At 41.5% G+C, this 18,423-nt stretch overlaps 1 protein-coding gene across 5 annotated transcripts in view; it reads right to left on the reverse strand.

Moving 5' to 3' along the window:
• acsl3a (acyl-CoA synthetase long chain family member 3a) overlaps positions 1-18,423 on the reverse strand; it is a 145,646-nt gene that overhangs the window by 94,229 nt on the left and 32,994 nt on the right. For 4 of the 5 annotated variants that reach the window (XM_085990481.1, XM_085990479.1, XM_085990480.1 and 1 more), the window contains exons 2-3: positions 9,410-9,840; positions 1,030-1,083 (exon numbers count right to left, since the gene is read on the reverse strand). In XM_085990481.1, the coding sequence (XP_085846607.1) occupies positions 1,030-1,083; positions 9,410-9,748 (393 nt within the window). In that variant the 5' untranslated portion in view covers positions 9,749-9,840. The remainder of the gene's footprint in view (positions 1-1,029; positions 1,084-9,409; positions 9,841-18,423) is intronic. The other variant, XM_085990483.1, reaches the window with a different exon arrangement.

The raw sequence follows: 18,423 nt of genomic DNA on the forward strand, positions 1-18,423 counted from the left end.
GCTCTCTTCTAATGAAGCTCCTCATTCAGCCACTAGATAGTGCACAATATGACAACTTAATGGATGGTGAGCAAAATACTATGTAATAATTTGTCTAGGGGTTCGGAGGTGAAGAGAGGAGGGAAGTTTTCCTTGGGTTTCTCTCCTTCAATGTGGATGTGCAGCCTTTGCTTACCATTTCTCTCCCTTGGGATGGAGGAGATTTTCTCAGTGTGGGGAATATTGAGCACAATTCTTACCATTCTGTGCACAGGCAGGTTTTAGCTTTATTTATTGCACTGACAAGGACACTTCTTGTACACTTTTCTGTATAACACAACAGATTATTTCTATATACACCTATTACTCAGCTAAAGAAAAAAATCATTTGTGTATCTAGGATAATTTTTGCAAGGGTTACTAGTAGAAAGACACTGAAACAATGTTCAAACTTCAGCAACCACAATTAGCTTTACTAAAAGCACTATTAAACTTAGAAAGAATTTACATGTTACCTACAATAGAGAGTTTACCACACAAAAGTGATGGGGACTCAGAATGAGTGTGTCTTTAGGGCGGTAGGGATTTAAAAAAAAGTAATCTTAAAAATTGTAAATTAATAATGAATATTGTACTTGGTAACACAAGGTTTTCACTTAAACCCCTTACAACAAAGTACTGATAAAGGACTTCTCTGACATGCCTCATGGAGGACTGATAAAGCAAGCACAGCCCTATTACTGCTAAGCCCACAATACAGTATCATAAGGAGTTAGTAACAGACCTAAAGCGATAAGTTGCATACCTACATAGAGTTAAACTAGTCCTGAGAGAAATTCAAACACAATACTTCAAGCTGAGAATGCAGAAATGAGGACTCATATGCAATATCTGAGTAAATTAAGCAAGCGGACATATTATGGAACAAATGTATTCCTCATGCTATACTTACACCGACACTTGTGCTGTACAGATTAACTGAAATCACTACTTAGCCTAGTTTAAGAAATACCCAGAATATTCTAATAGGTTGTTTGCGATAGAACTTACTTTCTCTGCCACTATGACTTTGTCTTCTTCCTGCGCTGTCTCATCTGAAAAATTCTATAATGTGAAGGGTCAGAAAACAGTGGTAAAAGAAAGAAGTACCTGTCCTGCAGGACAGGAAACTTATATTTTTACCTTCTTCTACAAAAATATACCTGTCTTGTTTCAAAATATCTAATTTACATACTTAAACTAATAGCACTAAACTTTATTAATAGAACTGATGTTAACACACTGGAATGTGACAAAACGTATTACACAGTGGGAGAACATCAGAACTAGAATGACTTCTCCCTCTTAAGACCAGTCCTGTAAGGGAGCCATATGCAGGTACTTGGCAGCAATAGTGCCACACTAACATTGCATGAAAATTCACACTGGGAAACACAAATAGCAACATATTTTTGTTAATTTTGTATCTGCCCTTGAAGGCAATTTTGCTTATCCTAGACTTGGCTATTTTCTCTGTGGGACAAAATATTTGGCTTTTTTGAAATTACCTCAGTTGTGAGCTTTGCTGTCCAGAATAATTTAATATTAAGATGGGCTGTGAGTAGTAAATGGACATTAAACTGTTTAGAGCTGCAAAATGTGTTAGAGCATTAATGAAGTCAGTCACAAATTGCTAGAAAATGCTTTTGTTTTATGATTTTGCACTCTCCATGTAGCATGGAGTTGGAGACTTTTTGAACAGTTACACCAACCAATTTCTCTCACTTTATAGCAAATGATTACAAAGCACCAGTGAGCATGCTCTGAAATAAGTCAGCTCTTGCCCTCATGCAGAGAAATCCTGCTCACTGCAGTAAGACTAAGAGGGCAAAGGTAGCAAAACAGAAAATAAATTACCCCCCAAAATTATTCCATTTAATTTTATCACAGTAACTCAACAATTTTTTTAAGTTATAACTTTGGCTGGAGCTGCTTATTATGGTTAAATGATACCACTTGGATTAACCAAATTATCTTCTGTGTATGAAATACTGTCAAGATTACTTAGGTTAATCATTTAAACCAAACTGTAACTAAAAAAGTCAAATATGAAAGAAGGGAGCTATTTGGTACTGCGATGCATTCAGCATTTTATTTTAAATCGTTCATTACAAATATATATCCCTGCCATTAAAAATCTGATATATATGCCAACCAATATTGGAATTTGTGTACTGATATCCACTACCAAAAATATTTGCTGATGGTACTGTTTTAATCTATTAAATTCCTCTAGCATGTGTATTTGTTTCTTTAGAAGACTAAATTTGACTTTGGTATACAATCTCACTGAAATGGCAAGGCAGCAGTGAAAAGTAGATATTCAGTAAATGATAGAAACATCTGTTCCAACAATAGAATCACCTCAGAGAACTGAGAGACAGGTAGCATGAGAAAAAGATGAAACAGATTGGAACGAAATAAAATTATTTATTGGGATTTATTTTGGATTAATAGTTTTATAAAGCAAAGAGAGGAAAGTGAACAAAGAGAACAACTCCAGCACTACTAGAATGGTTAGTAGGACAGCATGTTTAAATTGAGTTGAAAAGCATTTTCTGATGTTCAGTTCAGATTAAGCGCCTCCAGACAAACTCTGAAAATGCTGAAATGCAAGTTAACTGCAATTACAGGACTACTACATCTGGAGAACACAGAGTGCCAATTAAAAAAATAAAAAATGAAAGTTTCTTCCACAGTACCAAAACTCACCTTGTTTTCAGTTACAAACTGATCCTAGAAGTGGGTTCATTTTGCAGGCAGCAAAATACACAATAGTAGAGGAGCAAAGCGGTCAAAATACCATTTAAAAACAAAACATTTTACCTCTTCTTTAAGGTCCCTCTACCCCTTCCCCTCTCACATCTCTTCGAGCTCAGAGGGCCATGAAGAAACAGCAAAACAATTGTTCATCCTCGGAGGACCCAACAGTTTTACAATCGATCTTTGGGCTCATTTCTCTTCTCACAAAATGGCAGGTGGCTGGTAGCAGGTGAGCTTAAGTAGGGAATCGTGTTGGGCAGCGGGAATGAGACAATTTAGTTACAATTCTTCAAAAGAAGATATACCATACATATCATTGAAAAGGTGTCTAATATATCCAGCAAGGGAGTGAAGCAAAAATAATTCACTAGGCCATCTGGTCCTGGTATAATGCATTAAATTTATAAAATCAGAGGCAGGATTATTAAAACAAATCCAGATCTAGGTCCAGAAAACAGGAGCACGTTATGCAAAGTTCACAATGCAAGATTAAGGACTAGTAAAAAGTAATCAACCTTTTCCTTTGTTCTTTACATATCATGGGTAATCCATACTATAGCTGAGGAAATAGTCTTCTAGGAGCTCAGTGAAATATGAATCCAGTTCAGACTCCAGACTGATCCAGCAAACCAGAAGTCTTCCTGAGCATAAATATTCTAGCAGTAAAAGATCATGCCAGTCAGGAGGTTAGCTTTTAAAATATTTGCCAAGCCAGTTCTCCGAGTGTCCATTGTTCGAGTGGAGTGAACTTAAGACATAAAAAAAAATTATGCAATAGACTACTATGGAATTCAAGAAGGTTTTCAAACCAAAGGTTCTATTAAAATAGAAAATAAATACTTGTGTCTTCCACCAAAGGCTTAATGTGAAAAATGTCCTAAATGGTGTGCTATTGAATTATACCGATGCAGATAGTCCGAGGTTTGTCCTTCAGTATGTGCCAAGTCAGCTGATCTCAGCTGGATGGTATTGGGATGCTACAGTTGGCCTCATTGCCCCTAGGCTGCAGAAGGAAACAGATGCAAACAACAGTATGGACACATAGAAATTGGTTGATTCGACTTCCAGTTGAACAGCTCACCAGGATTCAGTCTCCAGGTTCACACAAAAATGAAGAACTATTTGAATCTGAGGAAGATGGAGGGTTACAAGGAGAGACAGCAGGACAGTGGAATTAGTTTTAATAGATGTGATGGGATAAATGGTCTCCTTCTGTAGTTTTAAATGATAAAGTTCCCTACTCTTCTCACCAAGGTCAATGCTAATAGCAAAACTGTTTTATACAGTAACTATTTCACATCTTGTGCTTCCTTGTTCATTGATGTTTTTCACAGCAGACAGAATGTGTTTATCATAGCAGCACTACAGTGCCAACTAAACCACTTGCAATTCATGTTTATACAGCTTGAAAATTGTAGCTTTTATATGAAATGTGTCCAAAGTAACATGTCCAGAGAGTGGAACGTCCATATGTGGCTCTGCAGTTTTTCGGGGAGGCGGGTTGCGGGGGGGGGGGTGCGGTAGGGTAGGCAAGGCAGGATTCCATGGGAAACAGGACTAGACATCTGACACCAGATTAACTATCATTGTATTCCCACTGCAAAGTCAGAGTTCACATTCAATCTTTCTTGAGCAACAAGGCGTGCCTGGGAGACCATTGTGGCAACAAATTCAGAGAGTTGCATAGGGACAACGACGCTGGTTCTGATGTCAGTTCAAAGACTTTATAACAGAACTTCCTGTTAGCTTTGGATGAAAAAGATGGCTTTTAATATCCCTGCACCTTTAAAAGGAGACGCACTGGAACAGTTATCATTTGCAACTGTTCACTTTAATAGGAGCCCCTGGTGAGTATATATTAACCACCTACACAAAACTTGCTTTCTCAATTCTAGGTTACACGATGACCCAGTTCTTGAGGTAGATGTAGACCTTAAAGTCAGAGTTAGTTGAACAGACGGTCTCAATCTTAGTAATAAAGAAGTCCATGAACTCCTCACCCATTGTTGGGGCGGGGGGGGGGGAAAGAGAACGGGCAGGATTTTCATTGGGCCATGGAGGTGGGATTGGAGGCATGTGGGGGGTTAAAATCTCAAAATTGGGGGCCACGAACCCATCTCACCCCCAACCCACCTCCATGCCAGTTTCAAAGGAGGCGGATACCCGACCTGTGCTGGGACACGCCTCCCCGAGACAGGAAGGGGATTAGTGCCAATTAACTGCCTGTTAACTGGTAGTTAACAGGCAGTTTTTAAGCCTCATCCCTATTTTTATCCCTGAAGTGTGGGATTCCCAACGGCTCCAAACCATGCCAAGTTAGCGAGGCGGACCGTCGGGCTGAAGGGTTCGAGATGTCCAGTGTTCAGGTGAGTGATGGGTGCATGAGTGCAGAGGTAAGTGTGTTTGGTCTGTGTAAAGTGTTTAAAGAAGTTTTACTTACCTTTACAGCCTTCCTTCCTTCAGGTCTCGGGAGTCCCTCATCTCACAGACACAGAAAGCAGAATGGCCGCGAGCTGTCAAAATCTGCAGCATTCTGCTTTCTGTTCTGGAGAGATCTCTAAATCAGCCTGAGAGGAAGGAATTAACTTGGAGTACAGATTGTCAGTGTCTGACAGCTTCAAAGAGATGTCAAACACTGATATTTATCTGTCAAAAGCTCTTGACAAATGAAATGTCAATCGGTGACGTCACCTGTTGCCGGGTGACCCTTAATTAGCCTGCTGAGCTGGCTCAACAAGATCAATCAAGTGAAAATCACGTGGGTTGGCCACAACTCGGTGGAGGCGGGACCGCAACCCCAAAAGTTGTAGTCCCGCCTCCTACATGCCTCCAGTATCACGATCCAGCCCAAAGTGTTTTCCAGGGACGGTCGGAGGAAGTGCAGTTGAAAGAAGGTAGGGAGATGTGGGTGCTGGTGGTTACAAGGAAGTGGCCACGTCTGAGATAGAGACCATGGGAGTAGAGAAGCCATAGGAGATGGCTAGGTTAAGGGGGAAGTCATGATTACGGGTAGGAGAGTTTATTGGATAGAGAGGTTAAGGGAGGACAAGAGGTCAGTGAATTCAGAGGCAAGGGGGCAAGGAGAGCTGAGATAAAGATTGAAATAACTGAAGATGGCTCACTGTAGAGGCTGAGAGAGGAAAGGAAGGAGAATAACGCAGTGACAAACCTGGGGTGGGACTGGGGTGTTAGACAATAGTGATTTTAAAGGAAAGGTGAGGACAGAATAAGGTAAGATGTTCAAAAGGAGGAGAAATTACTAGAGGAGAAAGGAGACAGAGACCAAGGTGTAATTTGGTGATAAGAGTCACACCATCGCCATAGCAATTTAGGCAGGACAGGTGGTGGAAAGTATCGCCTGGCAGGAGGCTTCAGTAAGGGGGAAAGGTGTGAGTCAAGTTTCAGTCAAAGCCAGGATATCAATACAATCATCTACAATAAAATCATGGTTGGCAAGTGCCTTGTTCAGGAGTGAACAGACATGCTGAAGGTAATGCAGAGAGGGGCTGTGATTGTCAGTCTGCTGGCAGAGTCCAAGGATCCAGTGGTTGATTGGATGAGTGAGTCAGGAAGGAGTTTGGTGAGATTAGCCCCCAGCAGGTGCACTGGGTGGGAAGATCGGTAATAGAGGCGATTGCTGCTTGTAAGGAAGCAGCGATGGGTGCCTCGATGGACTCTTCGATAGAATGCCAAGAGACACACAAAGGGTAGTTGTGGGATTATCTGTGAGGGATTCAAGTAAGAAAGCAGAAGAATAGTGATGGGTTGGGGTAGGGATTGGGGCAGGCAAAGTACCCAAGTGGAGAGAAAAAAAAAAAAGGTGGCATGACTAGGTATCAGGAAAGGAAGCAGACAGGAGAAAAAGGACTCAAAATAGGCCAAGAGAAAAAAAAAGAGACTGAAGTAATAGGCTCAGGCCCAGAGAGTCAGCTAAAATACATACACGAATGGACAGAGGATTTCAGGTTACGTTGGTTTGGCAGAGGTTTGAAGAGACATGTCCTGGTCGCAAACACAGGACCTTCCCCCTTACTCCAGGTGCCTTGTATCAAATGGATCAAAAAATTGTTACACTCAGTACCTTAATGTTACAAATATCTAATTAACCAACTGTCAGCCCACAGGTGCAAAACTCCACCAAACACTATAGCACTTCACAAAGCAAGGCTCACAAACCCATAGAAGTCCTTTTTTAAGTGAATGTCCCTCTGTGGGTTTAAGTGGGTAAAGGTGCTGATCCTTAGTCTATCCCAATTCTCTGATGTTTACTGGGTAAAAGCACGTAAGTAGATTTTTAGTTCTCTCTCTGAAGCCCCACAAGTTCAGTGGGTTAAGCACTGAGCCATGCAGATCAGAATCATCCCAGCTTGATCCCAGAGTCAATGTTTCTCAAACAAGATGATGGTAGGAGACCTTACAATTGGTTTTAGTGACTCTGGGTTACAGAAGGTAAAAAAACAGCCATGGTTTCTGCACCTGATCACCATCAGATGGCCCCTATTGGAAACCGCATATTGGCTGAGGGTAGGATTGCTCAGCTGTGATCCCCTCCACAGTTGAATTACCTGCTGGCACTCAATGTCTAGGATCACACTTGGATGAGATACCAGAGTCCAATAAATCATACTGCAACATGAGTACTATCTTCACCAGTGGAGCTAGATCACTGCCTTCAAAAGTGATGAGCAGAGATGAGAAGGGAAAGAAAAGTTTCTTGTTCAGGGAACAATAGGAACTATACATATCCTTGCCTCAGTAAGTTATGCAAAACAAAAACAAATTGCCTTATCCTCTAAGAATCTGGGGTATGAATCGCCATAGTGGCCGCAACATGCAATTGAAAATGTCAAAATATTTGACAGGAACCAGGGGTCCAAATACCAAGTCCTATCCATCTTCCTCTCTCCACAGGGCAAGTAACATCTTCACTGCTGTGTGGTATTGAAGAATCTGAGCGATGCAGGTTTGCTATTCTTTCATATTAGAACTGCTAAACCAGAGGGAAAGTGAAGACCAAAATAGTCGAGGGTGTTGCAGCTACTTGCCTTTAGCATAATCTAGTGACATCTTGCATCTCCTCAAATGCTAAAAGTGCCTCCAAAAAGCTTAGTTTCCTCGTTTGTACCAGATATGGTCCAAGTCTACCCAAGACTTGAACATTGTGCTCATATCTGGGGAGGTTCTTCTAACACTTCTTGCAGACAGGAAACAGCTGTCTGTTAGTGGATCCCACCGTCATCTCTAGCCTCAAATCCATCAACTTGGTTTCTCAATAATTAAAATAACGACTTACATAGCCTGCATTTAATGACTGTTTCAAAAGATACAAGTTCCTGAGCTCCAAGGCATTATTCACGTTGAGATCCAGTGGATCTAGAGAGTCAACATCAAGGCACCTTGTATCAAAATGATTGAAGTTGTAAACTGATACTTGCTCCTCTTCATCCCATACACACACAAAAATAAGAGGGTAAGTTAACATGTACATCTATTTACAAGGCATTAGCAATCAGCAGCAAAACTGCTGTACTAGAACATTGGGCTGTTCAAAGATGACCTCATTTTATTCCTCACATCATAAAATCTGCGTAGTCCTTATGGATCTAAAAGTTGTTCTTTGTGTACCATGATGAAGAGCACTGAAGCAAGTCTGTTTACAAACCAGAACTAGATGACTGTATAAATGGCTTCGCAATATTAATCTTTGGTTTCTAGGTGTCTGCTGTTTCTGCCTCCAATGAGGAATAAAACTGAACCAAAGGCTTCCATGAAAATCACAGCAGAACATGTATGAAGGAAGGTTGAGCTAAAGACAGATAAATTGTCTGTTTATTTTCCAGCAGAAGCTTTGGAATTTTAAACTTGGTGTAAATGAAATACACAAACATTAACTTTATTACATTTAAAAGGAGCACTGCCAAAGCAGGGAGCATATGGTTTAATAGAAAGATTTGTCTTTCCAGAAAGACAAGGAGAAAGAGGCTGCTACAGATCAGGCCAAAAGCTTCTTAGAAGGGACAGGCATTAGTGCTTCCCCTGCTTGAATGAAAAGCCTTATCCTGAGGTATTCCTTGTGAAATATAAGTGAAAAATCACAGCAAAACTGCTGCCTTTATTTTGTGCAAATAATGCTCAATATAAACCAGTTTACATTTTCTCTGTTAAGACATTTGTTCTAAATTTTACTTAGTGAATATACTCTAGTAGTGCCTGCAAATGTTTTAAGAGAAGTTTCCAAAGGGGATTTATGTGGTGCTAGTAATACAAAGGGATTATTTATGAGGGGATTTAATTGGGCTGAATTACTCTCAAATACAATGAATAGTTCATAATATTTCCAACAGTATTATTTGTGCTTTGAAGCAAGTTAATTTTTTAATTTATTTACGCAAACCAGTTATTTTACATAAAGCCAACTGTCAATAGTTGCTTATTAGTTGCACTTTTAAGGCAAGAAACCATGAAATAACTTCCAACCAGCACTGTATCTTGTACAAATGCAAACACAAAATCATAATTGATTAATTAACCAAGAGTTAAACATAGATGTGCAAATCACCAATTGCCTGGGAAAAGATACCAGCTGGCATGACAATACCAAGATTGTAAAACAAAAAAAATCAATTACCTTTTTGAAGACCCTTCCACTTGGCTGAATCTCGTCTTCCTCGCTAAGAATTTCACGTGTTCCCAAGCAGTTCCTGTGTCTAAAGCCATCAGTGGCATACTGAAAAATTTTATCCAGGGTGTCGGCACCAGCATACAAACTTGCTAATAGACAATCCAAACTTTCCACACATCTGTATGGGCCAGCAGGATGGTTGCCAATTGATTTTGCTCTCACATTGGACCTACGCCGTGAACCCCCGAAGAGCTGAAATGGCAGAATAAATAACAGATTGCACGCCATGATCATAAATTGCAAAAATAATGAAAAGATAGGATTAACACCCTTCTTCAATTTCATTTTGCTTGGAGGTCTTGAAGCTTGCAATCAGAAGTCCAGAAATGTCTGTAAGCCTGTGAGGCTATTGGACTAACACTACTCCAGTTTTGTATCTGAAAGTGAAAAATGAAAGAAGTTACTACTACACCAAATTATCAATTACAGGAAACTTTGTGCTATCCGGCACTGACGGGACCGAGCTGTTGCCGTTCCCTCAAAACTGCCGGACACTCCAGCGCTAATGTTGAAACATACGGAGATTTTCAGCTCCGTGTGAATCAACAAACCCTGTTGCTTAGCAACAGCTTCTAAACAGTCGGCAAGCGTCTCTGGCTGAAGCTGTTGCTTAGCTACAGACCTTGCAGAGCTTGACTGTTGAGAAAAAAAAGCAATGAAAAGAAAAAAAACAGCTCCTGATTTTTGCCAGTGGCTCGAGCTTGCAGGACATTTAGCCTCCGGATAACACAAAGTTTCCTGTAACTGTATTAATCTAAAACCTTCTGTGAAACCAGTTTACATACTAATAACAACTTGTATTAATATAGCATCTTTAATATAGGAAAACATCCCAAGGCAGTTCACAGATGTATAGTCAGACAAAAATTGACACGGAGCCAAAGAAGGAGATATTAGGACACACAAAGCTTGGTCAAAGAAATAGGTTTTAAGGAGAGCCTTAAAGGACGAGAGAAAGCTGGAGAGGGTTAAGGAGGGAATTCCAAAACATCGGGCCTAGATGGCTGAAGGTGCAGCCGTCAATGGTGGGGCAAAGGGATATTCAGATGAACAAGAGACCAGAGTTGGAGAAGGTTTCGGAGATATAGAAGGTCAAGCCATGAAAGAGATTTGAACACAAGGGCGATAATTTTAAAATTAGTGGCACTTGCAGACCAGGACCCAATATAAGTCAACCACCACCGAGATAATGGGTGAGCGGGATTTTGAACAGGTTAGGATACGGGCAAGAGTTTAAGGAGGGTGGAGGATGGGAGGCTGGCTAGGAGAGCATTGCAATAGTGGAGTATGAAGACCTCTCCTGGTCCCTCAATACCTCCTCTCTGGTGAAGAAGGCCCAGCAGTGCCTATATTTCCTAAGGAGGCTGAAGGGATGTAGCCTGTCACCCCTGATCCTCTCTAACTTTTACCGCTGCACAATAGAGAGCATCCTGACGAACTGTATCATAGTATGGTATGGCAGCTGTAGCTACTATGACCGGAAAGCACTGCAGCGGGTAGTCAAAACTGCCCAACGCATTACCGGCACCCGGCTACCGACCATAGAGCACATATACCAGAAACGCTGTCTACGGAGATCACGGACCATCATCAAAGACCCTACCCACCCCAGCCACAGTCTGTTCGCCCTCCTGCCATCTGGGAGACGCTACAGATGCATTCGCACCCGAATGACCAGATTTAGGAACAGCTTCTTTCCCAGGGCTGTCATCCTACTGAACTCCACAAATAAACTCTAAAGCCTGCACATCTGCCAATGCACTTTATTATGGTTATGTTTTACAAGTCAAATGAATGTTGAATGTTTAAATGTCTTAATCTAAATGTACACTCTCTGGAGCCGCAAGCCTACATTTCGTTGTAGTGCACTTGTGCACTAACAATGACAATAAAGTTGATTATGATTATGATAAAAGCATGGTGCACTTTTAGCCAAATTAATGGAGGCATGGTAAATTTAAAATTTGCTGCATTCATTTTAAATGAAGGATCCTGGCGCCTAATTTTAGAAACATTGGAACAGGAATAGGCCATTCAGTTATATCATGGTGGACCTCCACTCCATTTATGTACTTTTGCTCGATATTCCTTGATATACTTAACTAACAAATATCTATCAATCTCAGTCTCGAAAATTTAAATTGACTCAGCATCCAGCGCCTTTTAGGGAAGAGGGTTCCAGATTTCCACTACCCTTTGCATGAATGGACATACACCTGAATGGCACAGTTCTAATTTTATTATGCTCTCTTGTTCTGGATTTCCCCCACCAGAGGAAATAGTTTCTCTGTATATACCCTATCGAATTCTGTTATCATTTTAAACACCTTAATTAGATCAGGCCTCAACCTTCTTAACTCAAGGGAATACAAGCTGAGGTTAGGCAACCTGCCCATTAATTTAACCCTTCTGGTGAATCTGCGCTGTACCTCCTTCAAGGCCAATATATCTTTCCCGAGGGTCGGTGCCCATACTGAATGGGCTCTGTACAACTGTAACATCACTTCCTCACTTTTTGAATTCCAATCCCGTTGAGATAAAGGCCTACATTCCATTAGCCTTTCCGATTACTTTTTGTACATGTGCACTAGCGTTTAGTGATTTGAGTAGATGGACACTGAAAACTCTCCTCCATTAGAATATTCAGATTTGTCTTTCGCATATCCAAAGTGGATGACCTCTCACTTCCACACATTGAACGCCATTTGCCATAGCTTTGCCTGCTTACTTAGTTTGTCTACATCCTTTTGTAACCTCCTGCTCGCATCCACACAACTTACTGTGCCTCTTAAAACTTAGCATCATCTGCAAACTTGGATGAAGTAATCGAGAGTATATCCAAGTCATTAACAAACATGATGAAAATCTGAGGCCCTTGTACAGATCCCTGGGAACACCACTTGTTACATCCTGCCAATCAGAGAACATTCCCTTAATTGCTCCTCTCTGTTTCATACCTCCCAACCAATTACTGACACCACATCACAAGGTTATCTCCAATTCATTCCGCTTTTATTTTTGCCTTATAATCTCTTGTGCGGAACCTTATCAAACGCCTTCTGGAACTCCAGAGAGAACATCCATAGACACCCCCTTATCCACCAAGCTAGTGGCCGCCTCAAATAAATTCAACTAGATTAGTCCGATATGACCTACGCTTCATAAATCCATGCTGACTCTCTGATTTGCTGATACTTGTCCAAGTGCTCGGTAATTCTATCTCTGGTGATAGATTCCAGTAACTTCCCCACAATGTTAAACTGGCAGGTAAGTAGTTATTTTTTTTCTCCCTCCCTTCTTAAATAATGAAGTGCATTTGCAATTTCCCAATTCAAAGACACAATTTTTGAATCTGGATGCATTAGAAAATTATAACTACAGGAAACTTTCTGGTATCCGGCACGGACGGGACTGACGTGTTGCCGGTTCATCAACAATTCCGGATAACCGAACGCTATAGTAAAAGATACGGAGCTCAGAGCTCCGTATAAAGCAACAAACCCTGTTGCTTCAACAGCTTCAAAACAATCAGCACAGCTTGCAAGCGTCTCTGTAACTTAGCAACAGCTTCAGCTACACCCTTGCACAGCAACAAATGGAGTAAAAAAAATAAAAAAAGTTATCTGAACCGACTCCTGAATTTTGCCGGTGGATAGTGTGTTCCGGTTAATCGAAAGTTTCCTGTATCTTATTTGCAGTTTCCTCACCCATTTCTTTTAATACAGAGGTGGAATCCATCAGATTCTAGAGATTTGTCTATCTTAAAGTGCCATTATTTGCTCCATTACCATTTTATAAACTTATATTAAATGCACTAAGTTCCACCCCTTGATTTATTTTCACATTGCCTTGTACTGCTGGTATTTTGTCACTCCACCATTGGCGGCTGTGCCTTCAGCTACCTAGGCCCTCTGGAATTCCTTCCCTAAACCTCGCTACTTTTTCTCCTCCTTTAAGACACTCTTTAAAACCTACCTTTTTGACCAAGCTTTTGGTCACCTGTTCAAATGTCTCCGTATGTGGCTCGGTGTCAAATTTTGTTTGATAACGTTCCTGTGAAGCACCTTCGGACGTTTTACTACATCAAAGATGCTATATAAATGCAAGTTGTTGCTTTTGTTGAAAACGGATACAGAGAACTCTTAGTGTGCCAATTCCTTATTATCCATTATAGTCTACATTCCCCATTACCACTCTTCATTTATTTATAAAAACTTTGGTTGTTAGTTTAATATTTCTTGCAAGTTTTTTCATATTCATTTTTGTGCCTTATTACTTTCTTTGTATCCTTTTGTTGCTTTGCATAGCTCTCCCAGTCCCCTGGATTTCCACTTTTTCTTGCATTTTCTTTTAGCTTGATACTGTCTCTTAACTAATTTGTTGACCGTGGTTGCTTATCTACACAAGTGGAGCCTTTGCCTTTTAAGGATATGTACTGCTTTTGTATATCAAATACTTCTTTGAATACATTGCACGGTTTATCTGTAGGTTTACCCATCAAAAGTTCAGCCCAGTTTACTGCGATCAATTAATTTCTCCTCCTTTCAAAGTTTGCCTTACTTAAATTTAAAACCTTGGTTTGTGACTCTCCCTTCTCCCTCTCAAGCTCAATCATATTATGGTCACATTTTGCAGGATGTTCCCTTAATTCTTGCAATTCTGGTTTGTTACTCATCACTAAATCCAGTATGGTGTATTTCCTTGTCGGTTTTAAGCATTTTGTTCAAGAAAACTGTTCTGAATACATTCTAGAAATTGTGCATCTCCCAGTCTATTAGAAAATTTAAATCTCCGGTTGTAACCACCTTCTTTGTGCTACTTGCTTCCATGATCTTCAGATGTATAGGTGATCATGTTTTCAGAATTCTTGAACCTATGATAGAAACGTAGAAGATAGGAGCAGGAGTAGGCCATTCGGCCCCTCGAGCCTGCTCCGCCATTCAATGCGATCATGGCTGATCATCCAAATTCAGTACCCGGTCCCTGCTTTCTCACCATACCCCTTGATCCCTTTAGCCTTAAGAAATATATCCAACTCCTTCTTGAATATATTTAATGTATTGGCCTCTACTGCCTTCTGTGGTAGAGAATTCCACAGGTTCACCACTCTCTGGGTGAAGAAATTCCTCCTCATTTCTGTCCTAAATGGCTTACCCCTTATCCTTAGACTGTGACCCCTGGTTCTGGACTCCCCCGCCATCGGGAACATCCTTCCTGCATCTAGTCTGTCCAGTACTGAGAATATAGAATGCAAAAATAAGGTAACAACTCGCTCCGCGTGGCCAAGGACCCTGCCAACCTAAAATGGAGGACCCTGTTAGCCTAAAATGGTGGTGCAATGTCGACATCGCTGAGTCACTTGCATATTGTGAGAGATGATCATGTTAATTCAAGAAACTGAAGGCAGCAGGAAGTAAAATGCTAATATGGCTGGCACCCACGATGTCACACCTTGCTGGTGGAACAATGTAGGGTGGAGTGCAAAGGGTATACTGACAAAAGGCGATCCGAAAACACATTACCATGCATTACCATAATGATTAGGTGATCGTGAAACCATTACCTGCATATTTTCTATATTATAAACCATTCAGTGAACTGTGACTTCTTTATTTCAAACTGCCAGGCCAGGACATCACTTTAAACTGTGTACATGCCTCGCTCGGGATTGGTGTAGAATGTACGATGTGTTAATGTCTTTTCAAAAGTAAAGTATAATAATGTGACCCACTGTATGAAAGATTGCTTGCTCTGGTGGAACCTGTCGAGACTCTGCTGGAGTCAGAACGGTGCTGTATCAGAGTAAGTCTCCCGGGACAACAGAATAAAACAACTGTTGAACTAAACCAGTATTCGACTCAGTGTTTGTACTGAACCAGATTGAGGACCAAAAAAATCCGTTTCAACATTTGGTGTCAGAAGTGGGATCTCAACGGACGATCACCGAGAATTCGCGAAATTAAGAGCCGAACTAGTTTTGGACGTGAGAGGAGGAAATGGGCCCCCGGAGTGAGTATGTTTAAATTTACCACTTCGGTTTTCCTCTGATCCGTAAGTCCGATAAAAGTTTTGCCACTCGCTAATTCTTGTGTGGTGTCCCGACGAGATCTGGGTCAATCTGGCGAATACTGTGTAAACTTAGGAAATAAGTATCCAAGTCGGGTAAAGCGCCGGCCTCGTATTTCACTTGGCCCGCTCAGGCTCCGATTGGACTAAAAAGTAGATAAGTGATTTTAAAGAAAGAGAAAAGGAATACTTGAAAGAAAGTAAAAAGAGAGAGTCGGGGACTCTAGAGCTATAGCAACTTGTACTCGGGGAGTGCAAGATAAGGGTCGTATAAATAGAATAATTAGGCTAAGAATACCTGTACCAGGTGGTGACAGAGGCTAAGAATACCTGTACCAGGCGGTGACAGAGGCTAAATTTACGATTTGAATAATTAGGCTAAGAATACCTGTACCAGGTGGTGACAGAGGCTAAGAATACCTGTACCAGGCGGTGACAGAGGCTAAAATTACTATTTGACTATAGACGACTCACTGTGTTTTTGTTAAGTCTAAGTATTGTAAGTATTGTAGTGTTGCGTTTCATTTTGTGTGCCGGTATCCGTGAAATATATAAGACACGTGCAAAAAGTAACTCGAATCCTGAAAAAAACCCTTAGTGTAAGAGAACCATGGGTAATTACCTAGACACAACAAGTGACGAGGGCAGTGCCTTACAAACCTTATGTGACCAATACCCGGACAAAGCCCAACAATTGAGACAACTCTCAGGGGGTTTAAATAAAAAGTTAGGCAGCGAACAATGGCCACTAGGGGGTCCCAAAAGCTTAGAAACGGTTAAACAAGCTCAAGAAGTGATTTGGAAAAAGAATATGGGAAGTAAGACTAAGAAACTAATTGGACTCTGGCGACAGTACTGCCAAGAAATTAAAGACAGTTCCCTATTAGCCAGCTGGCAAGAGAACGCTGTTAAGTTAGGAATAAAGCTAACTGAAGGAGGGAATCCTAAACCCATTGAAATACTTAAGAAAGAATGTGCACATGAGAAAAGGTCAAAATCTGAAATGGCGCCAGATAAAAAGGATAAAAATGAACTACGTAGTTCAATGGTTGGCCTTAGGTTGAAAGAGGGAGACGGAACAGATGAGGACTTAAACAATTGGACAATTAGAACTCCTACCGCGCCACCTCCTCAGCCACCCCAATATAATAACATTTATCCCGACCAACCTCTTACAAATCAGACTGGCTTGATCCCTATTACGTCCGTTACCAGTCCACCGACACCCTCCCTTACTGTCCCAAGTCACTCCCCAATCACGCCGATTTCTGATGTTTATATAGACCCTGTTGCTTGTCGAACCCGATCGAAAGATCCAACAAATCCCAAGAAAGACGTGAAACCGGGGAATACCCCTAGTCTGAATTGGCAGAAGAAGAAACGTAGACCCAGACAATTAGTACAACATAAACCAGCAAAAGCAGATGACACTGACTCATGTAGTGACCTTACTGATTCTGAAGACAACCTTTCACCCTTAAACAGTTCCGACTCAGAACCCAAAATTAGCCTTACTAAACCAAAATGAACGCCCAGAAATCTGCCGGTAAGAACAATGCCAAACCCGAATGCAGCGGCTGCCGCAGCCAACCCCACCATAGATGTATTTTTCCCTTGGAAACCTAATGAGATAATGGCTATCCTAACCGGTATGCCAGACAGGAAAAAGGCGCCGGCTAGGTTTGTGGACTTTCTTCGAACCACGATACAGGTGTACAATGCAGACTCCCGAGATCTATGGGCTTTGATTCAACAAGTTTTAACCCCTTCCGAACACACTAGATTTTTGGAACGCCTGACTCACCCCAATCATGCCGCTTTAGAGGCCGCCCACGCCCTCACAGCTGATAGGGAGCGACACATGTTTGCAGCACTCAATGCTACACTCCAAAAACCTATCAATATATCTAATGTCCTAGATACTAAGCCAAAGAAAGATGAGGGACCGGAGGAATTTTTGGAAAGATTCTGTGAGGTTTATCAGGGACAGTCGGGGGACACCAATTATCAAGGAGGAGCCAATTCACCCCAATTCTGCGCCATTCTGATGAACTGTCTCCTGGCTGCTGTGGCGACAGCCGTTAAAACCAATAATATGAACTGGGCAGAAAATACTCCAACTCAAATGGCTAGAGCCGTAAAGTATCATTGGAAAGAGGGTAAAGGAGGGGGGAACCAACCCCAGAAGACAGTCAAAACAGAATATGTCGTGAAGGAAGTCCCAATTCAACCACACACGATAGACAAGACAGGGTATCAGATGGAACCTCAATACTGTAACCTTGGAGGGGTAGACTCTCAGAATTATGGATATTACCCTCATCCAAACGGCTTCAATGCTACTGCATACGGCCAACCCTACGCCACTCCACAACAGAATTACGGAGGTAGAGGAAGGGGTAGAGGACAAGGACGGGGATACCAAGGTCAAAGACAAGGGCAGTGTTATAACTGTGGAAAGGATGGACATTGGGTCAGAGACTGCCCATCCTTAGCCTCTGGAGACCCACCTAGGAGAGGCATGGGAAGATGGAGAAGAAACGGAGGAGGACCTAGAGGCAGGGGAGGATATACCAATTTCTCCCAGAATAATCCATTCCCACAGAATTGACTAGCTAATCTAGTGACCAGCAGTTCACAGTCGGCCCAAGAACCCTTATTAATGTTGCAAATCCAGGATCAATGGTACCCCTTTTTAGTAGACACTGGAGCCGCCATGTCCTCTGTCCAATCGGACCTTAAACTTCCCCGATCCAACAAGACCCAGGAATTATCAGGCTTCCAAGGTCAAAGGACCAAGTATGCTATGTCAGAACCAGTTCAGGTGACCTACAAAAATCAATCTGCAACCCACCAATTTGTAATAACTACCGGCTTGGACTGCAATTTAATGG

This window comes from Somniosus microcephalus, chromosome 6 (genome assembly GCF_052327205.1).
Source record: "Somniosus microcephalus isolate GS21.2 chromosome 6, FLI_Smic_1.0, whole genome shotgun sequence".
NCBI classification, from domain to species: Eukaryota; Metazoa; Chordata; class Chondrichthyes; order Squaliformes; family Somniosidae; genus Somniosus; species Somniosus microcephalus.